This window comes from Tachyglossus aculeatus, chromosome 2 (assembly GCF_015852505.1).
Source record: "Tachyglossus aculeatus isolate mTacAcu1 chromosome 2, mTacAcu1.pri, whole genome shotgun sequence".
In the NCBI taxonomy this organism is placed as follows: Eukaryota; Metazoa; Chordata; class Mammalia; order Monotremata; family Tachyglossidae; genus Tachyglossus; species Tachyglossus aculeatus.
The window spans coordinates 94,666,980-94,691,297 of NC_052067.1; the positions used below are offsets into that span (position 1 = coordinate 94,666,980).

At 43.6% G+C, this 24,318-nt stretch overlaps 1 protein-coding gene across 1 annotated transcript in view; it reads left to right on the forward strand.

Moving 5' to 3' along the window:
- LOC119941973 (triadin-like) overlaps nucleotides 1–24,318 on the forward strand; it is a 229,505-nt gene that overhangs the window by 119,040 nt on the left and 86,147 nt on the right. Inside the window, exons 11-13 of the mRNA XM_038762560.1 lie at nucleotides 525–575; nucleotides 2,246–2,953; nucleotides 14,258–14,287. Coding sequence (XP_038618488.1) covers nucleotides 525–575; nucleotides 2,246–2,953; nucleotides 14,258–14,287 — 789 coding nt within the window. The remainder of the gene's footprint in view (nucleotides 1–524; nucleotides 576–2,245; nucleotides 2,954–14,257; nucleotides 14,288–24,318) is intronic.

The following is a 24,318-nucleotide window of genomic DNA, read 5'->3' on the forward strand; positions in this document are numbered from 1 at the left end:
CCATTTTGCAAATGAAGGATCTAAGGAACAGAGAACTAAGTGAGAAGCAGCATGGTCTAGTGGATAGAGCATGGCCCTGAGAGTCAGAAGGACCTGGGTCCTAACGTTGGCTCTGCTACTTGTCTGATGGGTGACCTTGGGCAAGTCACTTAACTTCTCTGTGCCCCAGTTACCTCATCTGCAAAATGGGGATTATGACTGTGAGCCCCATGTGGGATAGGGACTGTGTCCAACCTGATTAGCTTGTTTCTACCCCAACACAATGCAGTGCTGGGCACACAGTAATTGCTTAATAAACCATTAAAAGAGAAAGTTGCCAAAGGTCACAGAGCAGAGCTGGGATTAGAACCCAGGTCCTCGGACTACCAGGCATGTGCTCTTTCCACTAGGCCATGCTGCTTCCCTCTGCTTTTCTTCCCACTAGGCCACATTGTTTCCTTTCAGCTCACAGGAGGCATCTGCACAGTTTGGTTTCCCTTCTCTCTCTGCTTTCTTAGGCCTTCCTGTTTTCATTTTTCTTCCAGAAAGAGTGAAAGATAAAGCTGCAAAATCTTCTTCAGTCCTGAAAGATAAAGGTAACAACTTCAGTTCAATGGTAAAGCTACGAATTCATTATCTGAGCATCCTAATGGCTCTGGTATTCTTGAGAGGAGCCTTGCATGCACGTGTGTAGCATAACATACCAGTGTTTCACCTGTGCTTTGGGAAACTGCTATATTTCTTATGATCTTTCCTCTCTGTTAAATGAAAATGTGTATCTGGTATTGGTCACTACCAAACAAACGTGACACTTAATGATTTGAGTCCTTAGGAACTGGTCGGTGGTGATACTTTCAATAATTTTGATAATTTTCTCCACTGGTGATAATTACTATCGAGAAGCAGCATGGTGTGGTGGATAGATCACAGGCCTGGGAATCAGAAGGTCATGGGTTCTAATCCTAACTCTGCCACTTTTCTGCTATGTGACCTTGGAAAAGTCACTTCATTTCTCTATGCATCAGTTACCCCATCTGTAAAATGAGGATTGAAACTGTAAGTTCCACGGGGGACATGGGCTGTATCCAACATTTATTTGTATACTACCCCAGTGCTTAGTATAGTGCCTGGCACACAGTAACCACCTAATAAATAATTATTATTATTACTATTGCTCACAGTTCTTGATTCATCTAGTACCTGCATGATTGACATCTGAGGCCGAGAGGGTGTCTCGCTCTTCCTCTCCTATTTGCCACCGGAGAGCCTGGACTTCATGCCTTGTCCTGAGGCCAGCTGGTGGAATAGGAGTTGGGAAAGGGAAATAGCAAAGCTAAATCATTTTCTCGGTCAGTAGAAGCACAATAATCTAATGTTGTCCTGGATCAGACCATTGGTCCATCCAATCCAATGTTCCATCTCAGATGGTGGCATTAAAAGATGCTTGGGGAAACTTTGAGCCAGTTGACTTCCATGACATCCAGTCCCGTGGTTATTGATGGGCCATCCAACATGTACAATTTCCCCTTTACTAACTCGCTGTTACCATCTCACACATGGCTTCCAGGGATGAACTGAAGACTAGAAATGATTATAATAATAGTACTTTTTAGCACTTACTATGTGCCAAGCACTGTACTGAGAATTGGACTAGATATAATGCAATCAAATCACTCACAGTCCTTCTCTGGTCTATTTTGGGTTTACTGTCTTGGGTGAGTGGAGAACAGATATTTCATTCCCATTTTACAGAAAAGGAACTGAGGCACAGATCAGGTAAAATGACTTTACCACAATCCCTTAGCACTGATTCTATTTATGGTATCCACACCTTGAGTTTACCCATAAAGAAAATGTGGCTCATTTTAGATAATAAGTAATTTTTGGCCACCCAACTTTTAATCCTGACTTTCATCTTGAAATTTTTCCTGCAACCAAACCTAGGACCTCTCATTTAAATTTTGAAATATGATTGGGGATATTTTCATGTTCCAAAGTCATTAAAATTACATTCATATTGATGCTTCTTTCTAATCTGAGTGAAATGAGCTAACAAAGGATTATTGTTTTATCTAACATGGAAATGTTTTCTTTTTCCTCACCATTTGCATTCTATATTAAAATCCTGGTGAAACAACACCTTCAAAAATGATCACATCTTGCGTATTATTTAATTCTGTCTATATTTCAGTAGCAGACTTCTTTACTTTGCAGTCATGGTTTTCATCTTCCTTAGCTTTCCATAATAGTAAATGTTCCTTTCTAGAGCCCAGGGTGAAAAATGTGTCAACTTCAGAGGCTGTTAAGGGGAAGTGCATGAAGACTTCAGACCCTGTGAAAGCCAAAGATGGTAAGATGCTAGAACCTCTCAAAGCAAAAGAAGGGAAGGCACCAGACTATCTGAAAGTGAAGGTTGTGAAGACTCCGGAACCTCTCAAGGTAAAAGATGTCAAGACCTCAGGACCTCTCAAAGTAAAGGAGGAGAAGATTCCTGAACCTCTCAAATCAAAGGCCCCGAAGACTCCAGAACTTCTCAGGTTGAAAGATGTACCGAGACCAGAACCTCACAAGACAAAGGATGGGAAGACTCCAGAACCTCTCAAAGCAAAGGGCCTAAAGACTCCAGAACCTCTCAAGATGAAAGATCTAAAGCCCCCAGAACCATTCAAAACAAAGGATGGGAAGACTCCAGAGCCTTTCAAAGTCAAAGATACAAAGACTTCAGAACATCTCAAAATCAAAGATGCTAAAACCCTGGAAACTCTCAAAGTGAAAGATGTGAAGACTCCAGAACCTCTCAAAGTCAAAGATACAAAGACTTCAGAACCTCTCAAAGTCAAAGATACAAAGACTTCAGAACCTCTCAAAGTCAAAGATACAAAGACTTCAGAACCTCTCAAAATCAAAGACAAGAAGACTCCAGAACCTCTCAAAGTCAAAGATGGAAAAACTCCAGCTTACCCAAAGGAGAAAGGTAATTATTTATAATGTCAACTATTTGTGCTAAAGAGCTTGATTCTTTCTTTGCACTGACAACCGCAGTTTTAATATGATATTTTCCCGGCTAGCAGCTAACCTCTCCTATTCTAGATTAAATCTTATGAGAAAAGTGGATTCACATAACATTGTTTCACTTAAAATTCCGAATTCTAATTCGGAACTACATTGCTTCTATCATTCATTTTTTTTTTCTTAAGCATCGTGCCCTTGGTAGAGTAAAATAAAAGGAGATGATACTGTTCCTGCTTTCATATTGCTTGAATGTAAGTGAACACAAATGGTAATGCAGTCAATATGATACTTTAATCTGAAATAATAATCAGATTAAAAATTGTGGTATCTAAGTTCTCACTGTGTGTCAAACACTGTATTAAGCATGGGCAAATGAGTGTGGCTCAGTGGAAATAGCCTGGGCTTTGGAGCCAGAGGTCATGGGTTCAAATCCCGGCTCCACCAACTGTCAGCTGTGTGACTTTGGGCAAGTCACTTAACTTCTCTGTGCCTCAGTTGCCTCATCTGTAAAATGGGGATTAAAGCTGTGAGCCCCCATGGGATAACCTGATCACCTTGTAACCTCCCCAGTACTTAGAACAGTGCTTTGCACACAGTAAGCGCCTAACAAATACCATCATTATTATTATTATAAGTAGGAAGGACACAGTCCCTTTCTCACATGAGGCTCAAAGTCTAAGCAGGAGGGTGAACAGCTATTTTACCCCATTTTGCTGCAGAGAATTTTGAGGCACAGAAAGGTTAAGTGACTTGCAGAAGGTCACACAGTAGAAAAAATGGGGAGCCAGGATTAGAACCCAGGTCCTCTAACTCCAAGGTTTTTGCAGAGTAAGACAAGCATACAAGTAATTTAAATTGCTAAAATGTAGAATTCTAACTTCCCCAAAGCAGAATTTCCCATGGTGGCATTGCAAACACTATCCTGGCCTCCCAGAATTTTATTGAGCTCTTCTTTTGTGTGGAGCACTGTATTAAGCACTTGGGAGAGTGTGATGGAATTAGAAGACATAATCTCTGACCTTTAAATCTAGAGGGGGAGATAGACACTACACTAAATTACAGCGAGGAGAGAGCAATGGAATCAATCAATAAATCATATTTATTGAGTGCTTACTGTGTGCAGAGCACTGTACTAAGTGCTTGGGAAGTACAAGTTGGCAACATATAGAGACAGTCCCTACCCAACAGTGGGCTCACAGTCTAAAAGGGGGAGACAGAGAACAAAACCAAACATACTAACAAAATAAAATAAATAGAATAGATATGTACAAGTAAAATAGAGTAATAAATATGTACACACATATATACATACATACAGGAATGTAAAGATACGTACATAAGTTCTACAGGGCTGTGTTAGGGGGAAGGTATAAGTGTCCAAGCTCATGCAGATGTGCTGAAATAACAGCTGTAAGAGGTATAGAGGGGGAGAACAGAGGTGAAGCACACCATGCAAAGTACCCAGTAAGCGCTCTGTAAATACCATTGATCAATTGAGTGCTTGATTTGGGGAGTGGGAAGATATCTGGCGGTGATGCTTGAGAAAAATGATCTGAAAGCAGTGTGAAGTAGGAACTGGAGAGGGGAGAAACTAGACTTGCCTTGGACTGTGAGAAAGCTGATATGCCAAGTGATTGGACCAGAATAGCGTCAGTTTGGATGGAGAGGAAGGGATAGATTCTGGGGTTATTATGGTGAAAGGAGCAACAGGATTTGGTGCCAGATGGAATATTTGGGTTGGATGTGAGGGAGAGAGGATACAAGGGGCAATTCTAAGATTACAGGAATGAGAGATGGAGAAGATGGTGGTGTTTTTCTTCAAGAGATTTTCCCCAACTCTCTAGAAATGGTTTCTGAAAATCAAGAAAATCAAGCCTCACTTCCACTTTCCCCTCCCCACCGGGGTACGGTTGAGATGTATAACCACATCTGGGTGTTAGATGGGAATGAAAGGGAAAAGACTCTCACAGAATCTTCTTGCTTCACTGGGATAAGGCCTTATTGTCATACCAGTTTCCGTTCCCCGTCCGCAGCTTCACGATCCACTCACTTGATGATGATGATGGCATTTATTAAGCACTTGCTATGTGCAAAGCACTGTTCTAAGCACTGGGGAAGTTACAAGGTGATCAAGTTGTCCCACGGGGGGCTCACAGTCTTAATCCCCAATTTACAGATGAGGGACTTGAGGCACAGAGAAGTTAAGTGACTTGCCCAAAGTCACACAGCTGACAAGCGGTAGAGCGGGGATTTGAACCCATGACCTCTGACTCCAAAGCCCGGGCTCTTTCCACTAAGCCACGCTGCTTCACTCACTTTCCCATCTTCTTTACATTGTCATTCATTGAAGGTACTATCAAAAGAGATACTGGAGGGAGTGCAATGTCTTGAATTGAAAAAGAAGGAATTAAACTCTATTTCAATTTCTTCCCATTTTACCACAGAGGTTCATCCCACTGTCTTTCTCCCTTCCGCAATAATATTGCAGAATCCTAGCTGGGCTGTAATATGGTAGCTACCAATGCAAATCTTCTAGTATTCCAATAGCCTGGTGTTGCATTTAAATGGCTGTTTGACATGCTTGAGGGTCCAACAATGTGCTAAATGTCCTGGAGATGAGTGTTGCTGGTTTTATCACATGGTGGCTGCATTAGAATGGAATCTAATTAAAAGCATCTTAGTTGACCGAGTTACTAACCTGTGTCCAGTGGAATCTGAGTTTTCTTTTACATAATATGACGGTTGAATGCCCTTCGCCTTTGGATCAAAATGAAATTCATAAAAAGAGAAATAGTTCAAAAAGCAGATTTTATTTCTAGTTCAAAGGGTTTTGTTGCATGGGATATATTTTGGTAATTACTCATATATTAGTATTTGTCTGTTTTTACCTATCTCCTACTACAAAGATCCTTGTTAAAGGAAATGGAGCCAGAGGATTGAAGAAAAGGAAAAAAAAATCAGATTTTCAAAATGTCACTAGAAAGTGCATGGACATAATTTTCCCAAAAGGATCTAAAAGGCAGGTCATATAGGCTGGATAGATTTTTACTGCATTATCATGAATATCACCAGAAATCCATTTCAGCTCCTTTTCCCTTTTCCTTAAAAGTTTATCCTCCTGGTGGACATCTTTAAGAAATAAGTAGTCAACAATGTCATTCAATAATTCTAAACCAACATTTTTTCTCTTTAAACTGTCCAACATAATGAGGCCTTGCCTGCAGTTTGCACTAAATTGGACCAAAAAAACTACTTACTCAGCATATGAGGGGGCAGGGCTCGACAGACCTGAGGGTTTTGGTTTCTTCATACATTTTCAGTCTGATTACCCTAACCAGTCTGCTGTCAGTCGTAGGTGGCAAGCTCAGCTTCATCTTGTTCAGTTATATTCCCTTCATAACACTAGATTTTTTTCTCTGCTTCCCCTGTTGTCTCTTCTACAATGAATCCAGACACTTCCTGAACTGGTCTCAAAACCCTAAAAGCTAACAATAAAAAATTGTGGCATGTGTCATAATAATAGTTTTAATGATGGTTAAGCGCTTACTATGTGCCAAGCACTGCTTGAAGCACTGGGGTAGATAAAAGGTAATCAGGTTGCCCTACGTGGGGCTCACAGACTTAATCCCCATTTTACATATGAGGCACAGAGAAGTTACATGAATTGCCCAAAATCACTCAGCTGCTAAGCGGTGGAGCTGGGATTAGAACCCATGACTTCTGACACCTAAACCTGTGTGCTTTCCACTAAGCCATGCTGATTATGTGTCAAGCTCTGTACTAAACACTGGGGTAGATAAAAGATAATCAGGTCAAACATAGTTACTGTCCTGCTTGGATTCACAGTCTAAGTAGGAAGGAGAGCAGGTAATGAATCTCCACTGTACAGATGAGGAAACTGAAGCACAGAGACGTGAAGTGGTTTGTCCGAGGTTGCACAGCAAGAAAGTGTTGGAACAGGAATTAGACACCAAGTATTCTAATTCCCAGGTCCATGCTCTTTCTACTAGGCCTGCTGCATCTCTGCTTCAGCCAGTGGGGTTGTGGTGACACTCCCTGACCTACATGATATGTGAGAATGGCTCTGTGGAATTCCAGTTTATGCAATTCCTTGTATTTTCCTGGGTAACGTAGCAGTAGTACATGCTAAGGGCCTACTGCCTGCAAAGCACTGTTCTAAGTACTCAAAAAATATATGCACATAATAATAATAATAATGCTACTTGTTAAGTGCTTACTACGTGGCAAGCACTGGGGTAGATACAGGGTAATCAAGTTGTCCCACATGGGGCTCATAGTCAATCCCTATTTTACAGATGAGGTAACATGCACAGAGAAGTTAAGTGACTTGCCCAAAGTCACACAGCAGAGCTGGGATTAGAACCCACGACCTCTGACTCCCAAGCCCGTGCTCTTTCCACTAAGCCACACTGCTTCTCTTGGGTGGAAATTAGATTCTGAGCCCACTGTTGGGTAGGGACCATCTCTATATGTTGCCAACTTGTACTTCCCAAGCGCTTAGTACAGTGCTCTGCAGACAGTAAGTGCTCAATAAATATGATTGACTGAATGAATGAATGAATTCTGTCCCTTGCCCTCAAGAGGCTCAAAATCTAAGACTATCGAGGAAGGTGAAAGGGAGGAAGTTGGAGACACATGAGCAAAGACGGAGTAATGAAAACACAAACACAATATGAGACAAGGACAATGAAAAATGCAAGAGAGGCAGGGTATTGTGGCTAAAGGAGCAAATAATATAATAATAATTGTGGTATTTCTTAAGTGCTATGTCAGGCACTGTACTAAGCACTGGGTTAGATACAAGGTAATTCTGTTGGGCACAGTTCAACAGTCCCTATCCCACACGGGGTTTATAGTCTTAATCCCCATTCTAAAGATGAGGTAACTGAGGCACAGAGAAGAGAAGTGACTTGCCCAGCTTCACAGTGCAGACAAATGGCAAAGCTGGGATTAGAACTCAGATCCTTCTGACTCTCAGGCCTGTGGTGAAGCAGTGTGAACCAGGAGAAACAGCATGGCCCAGGTGAAAGAGCATTAGTCCAGGAGTCAGAGGACCTGGGTTCTAATCCCTGCTCAACAGCTTGTCTGCTGTGTGCCCATGGGCAAGTCATTTATCTTCTTTGCTCCTCAATTGCCTCGTCTGTAAAATGGGGATTAAATCCCAATCCCTTCTATTTAAACTGAGAGCCCTATGCAGACAGGATCAGTGTCAAACCTGGTAATCTTGCAACTACCCCAGTGATTAATACAGTACTTGGACCGTCCTAAACTAAGCCCTCCTTTCCTCTTCTCCTACTCCCTTCTGTGTTTCCCTGACTTGCTCCCTTTGTTCTTCCCCACTCCCAGCCCCACAGCACTTATATACATATATCTGTTATTTATTTATTTGTAATGATGTCTGTCTCCCTGCTTCTAGACTGTAAGCTTGTTGGGGGTAGGGAATGTGTCTGTTTATTGTTGTATTGTACTCTCCCATGCCATATGTATGGTGCTTTGCACACAGTAAGTGCTCAATAAATATGATTGAATGATGATGATGATAACATTTATTAAGCACTTACTATGTGCAAAGCACTGTTCTAAGTGCTGGGGAGGTTACAAGGTGATCAGGTTGTCCACTTGGGGCTCACATAATAATAATGGTGTTTATTAAGCGCTTACTATGTGCAAAGCACTGTCCTAAGCACTGGGGAGGTTACAAGGTGATCAGGTTGTCCCACTTGGGGCTCACATAATAATAATGGCATTGATTAAGTGCTTACTATGTGCAAAGCACTGTTCTAAGCACTGGAGAGGTTACAAGGTGATCAGGTTGTCTTACTTGGGGCCCACATAATAATAATAATGATGATGGCATTTATTAAGTGCTTACTATGTGCAAAGCACTGTTCTAAGTGCTGGGGAGGTTACAAGGTGATCAGGTTGTCCCACTTGGGGTTCACATAATAATAATGGCATTTATTAAGCGCTTAGTATATGCAAAGCACTGTTCTAAGCTCTGGGGAGGGTACAAGGTGATCAGGTTGTCCCACGTGGGGCTCCCAGTCTTCATCCCCATTGTACAGATAAGGGAACGGAGGCCCAGAGAAGTGAAGTGACTTGCCCAGAGTCACCCAGCTGACAGGTGGTGGAGCCGGGATTTGAAGCCATGACTTCTGACTCCCAAGCCTGGGCTCTTTCCACTGAGCCACACTCCTTCCTCTTTACCTCCGCCGCCTCCCCCCCACCCTCAGGCCCCCTCCCACAACTACAAATGAATGAATGAATGAGTGAATGATGGAGAAGCAACATGGCATAGTGGATAGATCATGGACCTAGATGTCAGAAGATCATGGGTTCTAATCCTGACTCTGCCCCTTGTCTGCTGTGTGACCTTGGGCAAATCACTTCTCAGTGCTTCATTTCCTCATCTGTAGAATGGAGTTTGAGACTGTGAGCCTCCTGTGGAACAGGAACTGTGTCCAACCTGATTTGCTTGTATCCACACCAGTGCTTAGTACAGTGTCTGGCACATAGTAAGCCCTTAACAAATATCACAAATATTATTAAGTGCTTAACAAGTACTATTAAAAGAAAAAAGGAGCAGGAGTTTCAGGCTCCTTGATGCTTATCCCAATCATCCCATCAGTCCCAGATGAAGTCACAGCTACAGGCCTTTCCGACTTTCTAAACATCGACCAGCCCTCGTGCTGGAAGTGTGGCCTCTCCTTCCCCTGGCTGGAGCAGAGGGCTCTGGGGCTAGATCCACACTCCCCCACACAGCAGTCCCTGGGACCTTCCTCTGTCAATTCCTGACATGCTTTAACAAAAATGCCTTTGTTGTTTATGGTACTGATTTATTCTTCTAACAGCTAAGAGTTATCCTGATGAGCACAGGTGACAGGACATTGATATGCTGTCAGAAAGTGGAGCCCTGATATGTGGAGTGACTTTTAGCATCCTTATGTGACACTGAGCTCACTGAACACCCACTTTCTTAACCAAGATGGGCATCTGGTCCAGCCATTGCACAGAAGAGCATCTCCTAGGATAAAGGACAATTACAGAAGGGAGGCTCACTGGCCTCTGGCTATTATAAATGAAATATGCTTCTTTGTTTCCTTCTGGATAAATTGAAAATGTGCACATAACAGTGCTCTTTAGCATGGTTTGCTTACCTCAGTCACCCAACGGAATAGGATGCCTAATGATTGTAGACAGGTTGCTTGGGCAGTCAGTGACATTTTAATCAATCATATTTATTGAGCTCTTGTGTGCAGAGCACCGTACTAATCCCCTGGTAGAATACAATGTAACAAAGTTGGTAGACACATTCCCCACCCACAACAAGTTTACAGTCTGTCCTGTTCCCCCGTGGCAGAGATGTCCGATCTTTGGATCCCATCCAATATTCTCGATTTATCCTCCATTCACAAACTACCTTCCTATGGTGACCAAATTGACACTCACCTCCACACTGTCTCACTCTATCCCTCTGTTTATCTTGTACAACTAAACCACAGCCTTGGATCAACTCCAGAGTCCTCTTCCTTCATTCCTGTGCGTGAGCAGCAGAGCCTTGCCAGAGGAAATCTAAATATCAGGCCAACCTCATCCACCTCAAGTTCATTCTTGCATGCCTTAACTCTGCACTCTAAGGCAAAATAACTTTTCCATCCTTACTGACACTCATGCCCACTGCCCTCACCAGTTCTTCCAGATGTTTAACTCCCTCCTCAGAGCCCATCACCCTGCCTCTCTCATCATTCCTTCACTCATTCAATTGTAGTTACTGAGCACTTACTGTGTGCACAGCACTGTACTAAGTGCTTAGGAAGTACAAGTCAGCAACACATAGAGACAGTCCCTACCCCAACAACAGGCTCAGTCTACAAGGGGGAGACAGACAACAAAACATATAGGCAGGTGTCAAAACCAAACAAAACATGTAGACAGGTGTCAAACCCTTGCCCCTAACAATCTGGTTCCCTCTCTTATAGAGAAAATTGAAACTATCAAGTGTGATATCTCTAAAATCTTGCTTGCTCCTCTCCAGTCCCTCCCTATTCCTGCCCCTTCTTCAGCTCTCCCATCCTTCCCAGCAGTATCTCTGTGAGCACGTTGTTGGGCAGGGACTGTCTCTATATGTTGCCAACTTGTACTTCCCAAGCATTTAGTACAGTGCTCTGCACACAGTAAGTGCTCAATAAATACGGTTGAATGAATGAATGAATCAATCGTATTTACTGAGCATTTACTATATGCAAAGCAAAGTACTAAACACTTGGGAGAGTACAACAGAATTAGCAGACGTATTCCCTGACTATAATGAGCTCACAGTCTAGAGGAGGAGACAAATGTTAATATGAATAAATAATTTACAATTTGTAATTTATAAATATGCACATATGTGCTGTGTGGTTGGGGATGGAGATAATACCAAGTGTCCAAAGTTCAAAGATTGAAGGTGCATAGATGATGCAGAAGAGAGAGGGAGCTGGAGAAAAGGGGGTTTAATCACAGAAGGCCTCTTGGAGGAGATGTCACCTTAACAATGCTTTGTAGGTGGAGAGATTGGTGGTCTGGCATATATGGAGGGGGAGGGAATTCCAGGATGGAGGGATGAGGAGGGAAGGGGGTTGGAGGCGAGATAGACAAGATTGGGTCACAGTGATTAAGCTGGCACTAGAGGAGCAGAGTTTTAGGGTTGGGCTGTAATAGGAAATTAGTGAGGTGAGATAGGGTGGGGCAAGCTGATAGAGTGCTTCAAAGCCAATGGTAAGAAGTTTCTATTTGATAGGGAGGTGGATGGGCAGCATTTGGAGGTTCTAGAGGAGTGAGGAGACATGAACTGAACATTTTTTGTTGATAAATGATTCATGCAGCAAAGTATGAACTGAAGTGAGGAGAGACAGGAGGTTGGGAGGTCAGTGAGGAGGCAGATGCAGTAGTTAAGGTAGGAGAGGATAAGTGCTTGGATCAACATGATTGCACTTTGGATGGAGAAGAAATAAAAAGGGCAGAACTCAAGAGATCTCCTGCCTTCTTTTAAAATCCATGCCCTTCATCTGTGCATCTGATCCCATTCCTTCACACTTTATCAAAACACTTGCCCACTTTCCTTCTTCCCTCCCTGACCTCCATCTTCAACTGTTCACTCTCCAATGGCTCCTTTCTCACTGCTTTCAAATATGCTCATGTCTTCCCTATCTTAAAAAAAAATACTCCCCTGACCCCATGGCTCCCTCCAGTTATCGCCTCCATCTCCTTCCCTCCTTTCCTCTCTAAACTCCTTGAGTGAGTTGTCTACACCTCAGAGAAGCAGCGTGGCTCAGTGGAAAGAGCATGGGCTTTGGAGTCAGAGGTCATGGGTTCAAATCCCTGCTCTGCCAATTGTCAGCTGTGTGACTTTGGGCAAACCACTTTACTTCTCTGTGCCTCAGGTACCTCATCTGTAAAATGGGATTAAGACTGTGAGCCCCCTGTGGGGCAACCCGATCACTTTATAACCTCCCCAGCATGTAGAACAGTGTTTTGCACATAGTAAGTGCTTAATAAATGCCATTATTATTATTATTACACCTGATGTCTCAAGTTTCTCTCCTCCAATTCTCTCCTTGACCCCCTCCAATATGTCTTATGTCCCCTTTGCTCCACAGAAGCCACCCTCTTAAAGGTCACAAATTGCCTCCTTGCCAAATCCAATGGCCTCAACTTCATTCTAATCCTCTTCAATCTCTCAGTTGCCTTCGAAACTGTGGACCACCCCCCTCCTCCTGGAAATATTACCCACCCTCAGTTTAACTGACACTCTCTTGGTTCTCCTCCTGCTCATTCTCTGTCTCTTTAACAGACTCCTATTCTGCCTCCCACCCCCTCATTGTGGGACTTCCTCAGGGTTCAGTTTTGGCTGCCCTTCTACTCTCCATCTACACCCACTCCCTTGGATAACTCATTTGCTCCCATGGCTCTTCAACTACCACCTCTATGTGGATGATTCCCAAATCCACATCTCCAGCTCTGATCTCTCTCCCTCTCTGCAGTCTCACATTTCCTCTTGCCTCCGCGACATCTCTACTTGGATGTCCTCCTGTCACCTCAAATTTAATCTGTCCAAAACAGAACTCCTTATCATCCCACTCAAACCCTGTCCCCCTGCTGACTTTGCCATCACTGTAGAAAGCACCCCCATCCTTCCTGCCTCCAAGCCCACAAACATGGAGTTATCCTTGACTTCTCTCTCTCATTCAACCTACAATTCAGAAGACCCCACTGAAACTTGAGGTCCCCAGAACCCATCTAATGGAATAAATGGAAAGTGAGAGACTTGAAAGAATCAATCCCCCTGAAGAGGGAGATTTGGGAAAGGGGAATTCTGGTATCCCCATCTTTTCCATCACCTCGCCCAAGTTCATTTTAGCTTAATCCCCCAAACTACAGCTGGGCTAAAACCATATTGGTTCATTTCACCCAAAACAGCCTCGTTCAGAAAGATAAAATGGAGCCGGCAGCAATCTGTGATTAAGGGTTTACACTTTTCTATCAATCATTCTGCAAATACTCTAGGTTTTTTCCAGCCAAGATATATTACATTCATTTGACCTCAAAAGGAACAGAAAATTGGCTTTCATCAGGCATAGCCAAAATCTTTTAGATAGCCCATCCATCTCGGGTTCCCTTTGAGGTTCCAACACCTCATTCAGCAGCTCACCAAAAAAACCACCACCACAAATATGGTCATTTTTCTCGATTTATTTTTTTCTTTCATTTTTACTGTTGAACGACAGTGCTCAGTCTGACCTTTCGCAGAAAGCTGTGGATTACTTCTGCCTCATTTGATTGGATGAGTAGCTATCTGTTATTCCTAGGCAGAAGCACACGTAGTTGAGTCTAACCTTTAAGAAGGAGAAAATCCTCAAACGACAGCTCTCTGAGGGTCAAGCCACCCCCTCCAGAGAATCAGGTTTGGTCAACTCTCCAAAGGATAGGATTTAAAGATCAAGATGAACATCTGCTCCCCTCCAGCTAACTGGATTACCAGGCTTTGATATTTTCTTGGTGTTATACAATTTATCAATATATTGTAGTCTCCCAAGTGCTTAGTACAGTGCTCTGCACAGTCAGCACTCAGTAACTATGATTGATTAATTGATAGATCGTGCAGATCAGTGAAAAAGTACCCCTGGGATGTGTTTTCTAAAGTTGACATTTTACATTCTCTGTCTCATCTGAGATTCATCGTGACATCTTGCTTCTTCCATTTCAGCTACAGTAATGCAAGAAGTCCAGAAGAGAGGTAAGAAAGACCCTCTTGCTTTGTTTCACTGAAAGGGATTTCCGATTTGAGAAATACTTTCCCCTTTGCCCTTCCTTCTGCTCTGCCTATGCACATGGATCTGTACCCTATAAGCTGATACCCACTCCCAAAGCACTTAGACACATCTTTCCTTATATTCTTACTGCTTCCCCTAACAGTAATTTACTTAAATCTCTCTCCCCCATTAGATCATATGCTCCTTGAGGGCAGGGATCATGCTACCAACCAATTATCAATAATAATAATGATAACGGTACCTATGGTCATCTTTCTACTGAAACATTCAGGACATGTCACTCCCCTTCTCAAAAATATTCAGTGGTTGCCTATCCAACTCCATGTCTAATAAAAACCCCTCACCATTGGCTTTAAAGCACTCCATCACCTTGTCCCCTCCTACCTCACCTTGCTCTCCTACTACATCCCAGCCTGTATATTTCACTCCTCTGGTGCTAAACTTCTCACTTTGCCTCCACCTCACCTATCTCACCACAGACCCCAGGCCCACATCCTGCCTCTGGCCTGGAATGCCCTCCCTCCTCAAATCTGACAATTACTCTCCCCTCTTCAAAGCCTTATTCAAGGCACATCTCCTCCAAGAGGCCTTCCCAGACTAAGCCCCACTTTTCCTCATCTCCCACTCCCTTCTGTGTTGCCCTTTCCTCATCCCTCAATCCCACAGAATTTATGCATATATATATGTAATTTTATTTGTATTGATGTCTGTTTGTATTGATGCCTGTCTGTCCCCCTCCCCCTGCAATATTGTGAGCTCATTGCTGGCAGGCATTGTCACTATTTATTGTTGTATTTTCCCAAGAGCTTAGTACAGTGCTCTGGACATAGTAAGCACTTAATAAATATGATTGAATGAATGAAGTGCTCAGTATGCACCAAGCACTGTTCTAAAGGCTGAGATAGATACAAGTTAATCAGGTTGGACACACTCCCTGTCCCACATGGAGCTCACACACTTAGAGAAGCAGCATGGCTCAGTGGAAAGAGCCCGAGCTTTGGAGTCAGAGTCATGGGTTCGAGTCCCGGCTCTGCCAACTGTCAGCTAAGTGACTTTGGGCAAGTCACAACTTCGCTGGGCCTCAGTTCCCTCATCTGGAAAATGGGGATTAAGACTGTGAGCCCCCCATGGGACAACCTGACCTTGTTGTAACCTCCCCAGTGCCTAGAACAGTGGTTTGCACATAGTAAGTGCTTAATAAATGACATTATTGTTATTATTATTATTAATCTCCATTTTTCAGGTGAGGTAACTGAGGCCCAGAGAATTTAAGTGATTTGCCCAAGGTCACAAAGCAGACAAGTGGGAGAGCTGGGATTAGAAACTCAAGTCCTTCTGACTCCCGGGCTCATGTTCTATCCACTAAGCCATCATCATCAATCGTATTTATTGAGCGCTTACTATGTGCAGAGTAAGCCATGCTCCCTCTGCTCTCCTAAAGTGCTTAGGATAGTGCTCTGCCTATAGAAAGTGGTCAAAAATATCATTGATTGATTGTTAGATTGATACAACAAATAAGGGTTTTGAAAGGGATTCTTAGCAGATCTGGATATGGATGTTTGTCCCTGAACCGGCTCTGGCCCATAAAACCATTTACACACAGTCCTGTCAAGCGGAGAAGCTGTTTCAGAGAGTTCTGGTTTTCTTCATGGACCAAAGCCCCATACTTTAGGGGGCATTGCAACAGGTTTCTACATTACTACATCTTTAACACTCTCCCTAAGGCCATGAAGACTCACCATACTAGTGGAGGTGGAGAAGTAACAGCAGAGAGGGAGAGAGGAGGAGAGGTTGAAGAAAACCTTTTGAGCTTAAAGAGGCTTTTGGTCATGCCCAAGGGTGTAGACCAGTAATTTTGGATTTACACAGTCATAGCAGGTTGGGAAAGCAGCTGTTTTCACTGTTTACCTCATCTTTACCTTGATGCTAACTGTTTGTAGGTCCGGATGCCTCCTTGGTAGAGCAAGATAAATTAAGCAATCAATCATATTTATTGAACACTTGCTGTCTTCAGAGCACTATACTAAACATTTGGGAGAGTACAATAACAGTTAGTAGACATGTTCCCTACCCAGAGGGTTGAAGCAAAAACTCCTCACTCTCGGTTTCAAAGCTCTCCATCACCTTGCCCCCTCCTACCTCACCTCCCTTCTCTCCTACAGCCCAGCCCGCACCCTCCGCTCCTCTGCTGCTAACCTTTTCACTGTGCCTTGTACTCATCTGTCCCACCATCGACTCCTGGCCCACGTCCTCCCCCTGGCTTGGAATGCCCTCCCTCCACACATCTGCCAAGCTAGCTCTCTTCCTCCCTTCAAAGTCCTACTGAGAGCTCACCTCCTCCAGGAGGCCTTCCCAGACTGAGCCCCCTATCATCCTCTGCTTCTCCTCCCCTCCCCATCACCCCACTCCCTCCCTCTACCCTACCTTCTTCCGCTCCCCACAGCACTTGTGTATATTTGTACATATTTATCACTCTGATTAATAATGTGTGTATAGCTATAATTCTATTTATTCTGATGGTATTGACCACTGTCTACTTTTTTTGTTGTCTGTCTCCCCCTTCTAGACTGTGAGCCCGTTGTTGGGTAGGGACCATCTCTGTTGCCGATATATACTTTCCAAGCACTTAGTACAGTGCACTGCACACAGTAAGTGCTCAATAAATACGATTGAATGAATGAATGAAAGGAGCTAAATTTAGGCATTGGATCCAAGGGGTGAATGAAACCATGAATACGGCAGGACGTTGCTTCTCTAAACACCCGAGTTGCATGGGGGTTCTGTGAGGCTCGGGATCATCCAAACTGGGTCTTCCTCCATAAAGTCTACCCCAACAATAACATTTGCGATATTTGTTAAGTGCTGACTAACCTCTGGAGTAGGGACAAGATAATTAGGCTAGAAACAGTCCCTCTCCCACATAGGACTCATAGTTTAAGTAAAAGGGAGAACTACATTGAATCACCAAGTGAGGAAAGTGAAGCACAAATAAGTTAAGTGGCTCCCCCAAAGTAACACAGCATGCAGGAGGCAGAGCCAGAATTAGAGCCCAAGTCTTCAGACTTCTAGGCGCATGAACTTTCAACAGACTCATGCTGCTTCTCAGCATGAGGTAAAATAATTCCCCTCACTCAGCTTTTTTCCCCCACTCTGCAACTCTCCAACCCTCCCCTGGCCTCCAGAAAAACAAGCTCTGTTCTGGAGGCTGAGCCGCCAGTGTGAAGAAGCATGAAGAGAGAAGCAGTGTGGCTCAGAGGAAAGAGCCTGGACTTGGGAATCAGAGGTCATGGGTTCTAACTCCGGCTCCACCACTTGGCAGCTGTGTGACTTTGGGCAAGTCACTTCACTTCTCTGTGCCTCAGTTACCTCATCTGTAAAATGGGGATTAAGACTGTGAGCCCCACGGAGGACAACATAATCACCTTGTATCCTCCCCAGCGCTTGGAACAATACTTTGCACATAGTAAGTGCTTAAAAAATACCAACATTATTATTATCATGTGGGGCCACAGTCTTAATCCCCATTTTACAGATGAGTTAACAGAGGCATGGAGAAATAAAGTGATTCGCCCTAGGTCACACAGCTGACAAATGGCAGAGCCAGGGTTAAGGCCCAGATCCTTCTAACTCCCAAGTCTGTGCTCTATCCACTAGGCTACACTACTTCTCTTCTCAGGATTTCTTTTTGTCAGTCTACAGTTTCACAATATGCTAGTTGCCTGCCTCTGTCTATTTTGTCTGTCTTCTGAAAATAATGGTATTTGTTAAGCCCTTACTATGTGCCAGACACTGTTCTGAGCACTCAGGTAGATACAAGCTAATCGGGTTGGACACAGTCCCTGTCCCACATGGGGCTCACAGTCTCAATCCCCATTTACAGATGAAGAAACTGAAGCACAGAGAAGTGAAGTGACTTACCTAAGGTCACCCAACAGACAATTGGAAGAGCCAGGATGAGAACCAGATCCTTCTGATTCCTAAGCCTGAGCTCTATCTGCTAGGTCAGGCTGCTTCTAGCTGAGGCCAGCCTGTTCTTATGGGCAGCTCTATAGAAACAAACGACTGAACTTGAAAATGAAACCTCTCAGAGCTCGCAGAGGTCAGCAGCTGTGACTGTCCACTCCCGGGTGCTGGGTTCAGCTGCAGAATATGCACCAAATGCCAAACAACTCCCTCCTCAAGGTTGCTGGGGGGCACCTGGGAATCCCTTTGTTTAAATACCCTGCCTCTGGAGACAATTACAGAGGAGGAAGTTTTTCGATTCAGTGGCCCATCCCCAGCCTGCTCTGAGAAACCACCAGTGGCTAGGGGAAGAAAGGGGTTACAGCTGAGGAATTGCGGTTGAGGTCAAAGATGATGAGAGAGAGGGGCTTCACCTGGGGACTGGAGGTTGAACCTGAGAATAATAAGGGAGAGGAGGTATAAGTGGGGACCTTTATGTGGAGTCCAGGATAATCAGGGAGAGATAAATCAGCTGGGCACCTGGGGTTCGGGGCCACTTTAATAATAATAACGGCATTTACTAAGCACTTACTATGTGCAAAGCACTGTTTTAAGCACTGGGGAGGTTACAAGTTGATCAGGTGGTCCTATGGGGGGCTCACAGTCTTAATCCCCCTTTTACAGATGAGGTAACTGAGGTACAGAGAAGTTGTCTGCTGTGTGACCTTGGGCAAGTCATTTCATTTCTCTGTGACTCAGTTACCTCACCTATGAAAGGGGGATTAAGAATGTGAGCACCATGTGGGGCATGGACTCTGTCCAACCTAATTAGCTCATGTCTCTCCCAGTGCTTAGTACAATGTGTGGCACATAGTAAGCGCTTAAGAAATGCCATAAAAGAGGCTTGATGCCCCCAACTGTCATTCACACAGAGCTCACCATGTGTTGTTTGGTAGCGCTTGAAATTACTTTTCACTTAGTGTGCTTTTGCTTCAATGCAGCAATGTCCTCGAAGACCGAAGAACAGAACGGCAGATTTAGTGCCAAGACAATCTATCATCTTTCTTATCCTCAACCATATTTATTGAGCCCTTACCCTGCACAGAGCATTTTACTAAACACTTGAAACACCACAAAAGAAGTAAAAGACATACTTTCTGACCTCATAGCGATTATGATCTAATGCTAACTGGTGTAAACAGTTCTTATATGCCAACTAGAGGCCCTTGAAAAATGAATGCTGGATACTTGGCAAAGTATCTGCGGCCAAACACATAGCACAACACAGGGCACCCAGTGGGAGTGCAGGGAACACCATTACTGCTACTAAAAACTCAGTCAAATGGGACTTTGTTTTTAGATATCTGTTAAGCGTTTTCTATGTGCTGTACTAACTACCGGGGTAGGTACAAGCTAATCAGGGTAGACACACTCCATGTCCCACATGCATTTCACGCTCTCAATTTCCATTTTACAGATGAGGGAACTGAGGCACAGAAAAGTGAAATCAATCAATCAATCGTATTTATTGAGCGCTTACTGTGTGCAGAGCACTGTACTAAGCGCTTGGGAAGTACAAGTTGGCAACATATAGAGACAGTCCCTACCCAACAGTGGGGTCACAGTCTAAAAGGGGGAGACAGAGAACAGAAATGACTTGCTCAAGATCACACAGCAGACAAGCGGCAGAGTCAGGATTAGAACCCAGGTCCTCCTGATTCCTAAGTCCATGCTCTATCCACTAGGCCATGTTCTTCTCTTGTTGCACCATTGCATTTGATTTGATACCCACAGTGGTTAGTGCTATTTCTCCCTCTCTGAAATAGGGCCAGTTCTCTCTATCATTTAAGATTGTGAGTCCCACATGGGACAACCTGAGCACCTTGTATCCTCTCCAGCATTTAGAACAGTGCTTTGCACATAGTAAGCGCTTAACAAGTACCGAAATTATTATTATTATTATTTAGGAGCTTATCCCACAACCCCTCTACTTTTTCTCCATTTTGTCTGAATCCTGATGCTTTTCTGGCTTTAAACGCCATTACCCAGAAGATATTTGAGACTTCTTGTTCTACTTTTCCCAATTACTTCTTCTGATTTATATACATATCTATAGATTATGTAAATATATATAAATGATGTATTGATTTTGGTGTCTGTCTCCTTCTCGAGATCGTAAGATCACTGTGGGCAGAGACCGAGTCTGCCATATCCGTTGTACTCTCCCAAGCTCTTAGTACATTGCTCTATACCCTGAAAGCATTGAATAAATACCATGGATTGATTTATTGAACTTCCCACCCCTATTGGAGGGTGGGAATAATTACATCCATTCATTTATTCATTCAATTGTATTTATTGAGCACTTACTGTGTGCAGAGCACTGTATTAAGTGCTTGGGAAGTACAAGTTGGCAACGTATAGTGATGGTCCCTACCCAACAACGGGCTCACAATCTAGAAGGGGGAGACAGACAACAAAACAAAACATGTAGACAGGTGTCAAAATCGTCAAAACAAATAGAATTAAAGCTATATGCATATCATTAACAAAATAAATAGAATAGTAAATATGTACAAGTAAAATAGAGTAATACATCTGTGCAAATATATATACAGGTGCTGTGGGGAGGGGAAGGAGGTAGGGCGGGGGGATGGGGAGGAGGAGAGGAAAAGGGGGCTTAGTCTGGGAAGGCCTCCTGGAGGAGGTGAATTCTCAGTAGGGCTTTGAAGGGAGGAAGAGAGCTAGCTTGGCGGATGTGTGGATGGAGGGCATTCCAGGCCAGGGGAAGGACGTGGGCCGGGGGACAACAGTGGGACAGGCAAGAATGAGGTACAGTGAGGAGGTTAGAGGCAGAGGAGCACAGGGTGTGGGCTGGGCGTTAGAGGAGAGAAGGGAGGTGAGGTAGGAGGGGGCGAGGTGATGGACAGCCTTGAAGCCGAGAGTGAGGAGTTTTTGCTTGACAAGCAGGCAGGAAAGGCAAAAAAAGTGATGACAAAAGGGAGCCGGTGTGAAATGTTAGGTGGATGATCAAATTCATCTGCTGGCGAAGAGGTATGAGAGAATGAAAGCATTACAGAATTAGGCAGGGAAAATGAATGTGTTTATTTCCAGGGGGACACATGAGGGTCCTAGGAGTCTCTCAGGAATGTGACTATGTGACTCAGCTGTTCTGCTGTGGGCACTGTCTCCTTTCTTGGGCAGAATTCCCAGTTGTCTGGGCAGGATGCATTATGGCTGAGTCACGCTCCACGTCACTCCAATCTGGAAAAGATGGCCATTTCACAGCTCTATCGTCTGAGGCCGCTAAAGTAGGCTCTGTTCTTCTTGGGTTGTTGATAGCTTTTTCCTGTTTGGCATCATTCAGCCTGGAATAATGCAACACTTTCTGACCAATAAAATGTGAGATTACTATGGAAGGCAAGAAATAAGGCATGTTGGGTCACTAGTGCTTAGTGACCCAAGGATTTAGTACAATGCTGTGCAGTGAGCTTCAGCTTCCTCGTGTAAAATGGGAATAACAATACTTGCATCTCCTTCCTTCACAGGAATGTTGGGAGGATAAAATGGGATCACCAGTGTGAAACCACTGTGGAAATTAAATTAAAAAATGCTATCCTCATTGAAGGTAGCATTGCTATTATTATTATTATCATTATCATTATTATCAGTTATCCAGCTTTCATTTTCTCAGAGGAAAATTCCTTTTACTCAATGTACCCCTCAATCTGTTTAGAATGATACATTTCTTAAAAATCAAATCAGAGTTCAGGTATTTGGGCTCTTACAAGTATTTAGGGTCGGTCTTTAAAGTCATGAAGAGTCTGCATCCTAAAAGGAAGGCCTTTGATTTATATAGTTACCCTTTCTCCATCTTTGACCTTCTAATGGGGAACAGGAAAAGAGATTTTGCAGAAGTGGATTTGAAGGCGGAGGATGGGATGAACTTCTTTCTCAGAGAGAGACAGCTTTGAACATAAAACTGACCCTCTGTGCTATTTTTTTCTCTCATAGTCCTTTTTTTTTAAAAAAAAAAAGGTGATAAAAAGCATCACTAAGTGTCTTTGACCCGGAACTCCACTGGGTGTTTCCCTACACTGGAGAGCAATTCTCCAAATAAAAGAGGTAGATGAGAAATTTTGAATGGTGTGGTTAAATATATTTCTTTCCCAATTCTGGGCTAAGTCACTTAAGGTTGACAGTCAGTTTCCAGTAGCCATGATGCACACAGAAAAGAATAAGCGAGAGAACTCAGCTCATCTCTTGCGTGGTTCTGATTATGGAATCTCTCTTTGAGAATGGTGGGACAGCCTTGCTCCTGAAACTTTGGTATCGCTGCCCAATTAATGGATTTTAGTGCTAGGAGCTTACTCAATGCTGTTCAAACTTCCACATCCCCTGCTAACGGCAGTCCCACTGAAGCATGGTGGGAAGGCACCAATAACAAATCAATCAAGCCATCAATGGTATTTATTGAGCATTTGGGGGAGTACAATGCAGCAGAATTGTCTAATAATAATAATAGCATCCATTAAGTGCTTACTATGTGCAAAGCACTGTTCTAAGCACTGGGGAGGTTACAAGGTGATTAGGTTGTCCCATGGGGGGCTCACAGTCTTAATACCCATTTTACAGATGAGACAACTGAGGCACAGAGAAGTTAAGTGACTTGCCCAAAGTCACACAGCTGACAAGTGGTAGATCCGGATTTGAACCCATGACCTCTGACTCCAAAGCCCGTGCTCTTTCCACAGAGCCACGCTGCTTCTGGTAGTAATAATAATGACAATAATGGCATTTATTAAGGGATTACTATGTGCAAAGCACTGTTTTAAGTGCTGGGGAGGTTACAAGGTGATCAGTTTGTCCCACGGGGGGCTCACAGTCTTAATCCCCATTTTACAGATGAGGTGAGTGAGGCACAGAGAAGTGAAGTGACTTGCCCAAAGTCACACAGCTGACAATTGGCGGAGCAGGGATTTGAACCCATGACCTCTGACTCCAAAGCCCGGGCTCCTTTCCACTGAGCCACACTGCTTCTCAGGGTTCATGGTAGACAGGAACCCTGCCCACGAGGAGCATAAGACTGGAGAAGGCACTTCCAGGTTAGAACAATTATTCTGGCAGGGGTTCAGTACGTACCCAAAAGGCACACGAAGGTATTTTGTGGCATGCCGAATGCATTACAGTCCAAGAGACTAGAGTGTAAAGCCAATGTGAGGAGCAGTATGGCCTAGAGGGGAAGTGTACGGGCCTGGGAATCAGAGAACCTGAGTTTTAATTCTGGCTATGCCTGCTCAGTGACCATGGGGAGGTCACTGAACTTTCTGTGCCTCAGTTTATTCAACTGTTAGTTGGGTATTCAATTAGCCTATTCTCCCCCCTACTCAGATTGTGATTCCCACGTGAGACAAGAGCTGTTCCTGACCTGATTAATTTGTATTTACCCCAGCTCTTAGAACTATCCTTAACACATGATATGCATTTAACTAATATTAGTATTATTATTAGCATCATTATTATGTAGTGCTGCAGCACCATAACCCATGAAGCACATACCTTGGTAATAATAATAATAACAATAATAATAATAATTATGGAATTTAAGTGCTAACTCTGTGCCAAGCACTGTATTAAGTACTGGGGTAGTTACAAGGTAATCAGGTTGTCCCACGTGAGGCTCACAGTCTTAATCCCCATTTTACAGATGAGGTAACTGAGATACAGAGAAGTTAAGTTGCTTGCCCAAAGTCACACAACAGACAAGGGGTGAAGCCGGGAGTAAAACCCAAGTCTTCTGACTCCCAAGCCCTGCACTTTTAACAGCCATTTTCAGGATTCTAGTTGAATTTAGTCCACCTTGTGGAGTTCATGAAGTGATTCTTAGTTCATAAACCTCCGCACTGATGAGTCAAGCGGTTCAAGCGATTCTTTGTTCATAATCATCACCACTGATGCTGTAACCACAATAAGCCTCTCCTAAATGCCAAACCTCAGTACCCAGCTCTTCCTCCATTCCAAGTCCTACTAAATCGATTAATCAATCAATTGT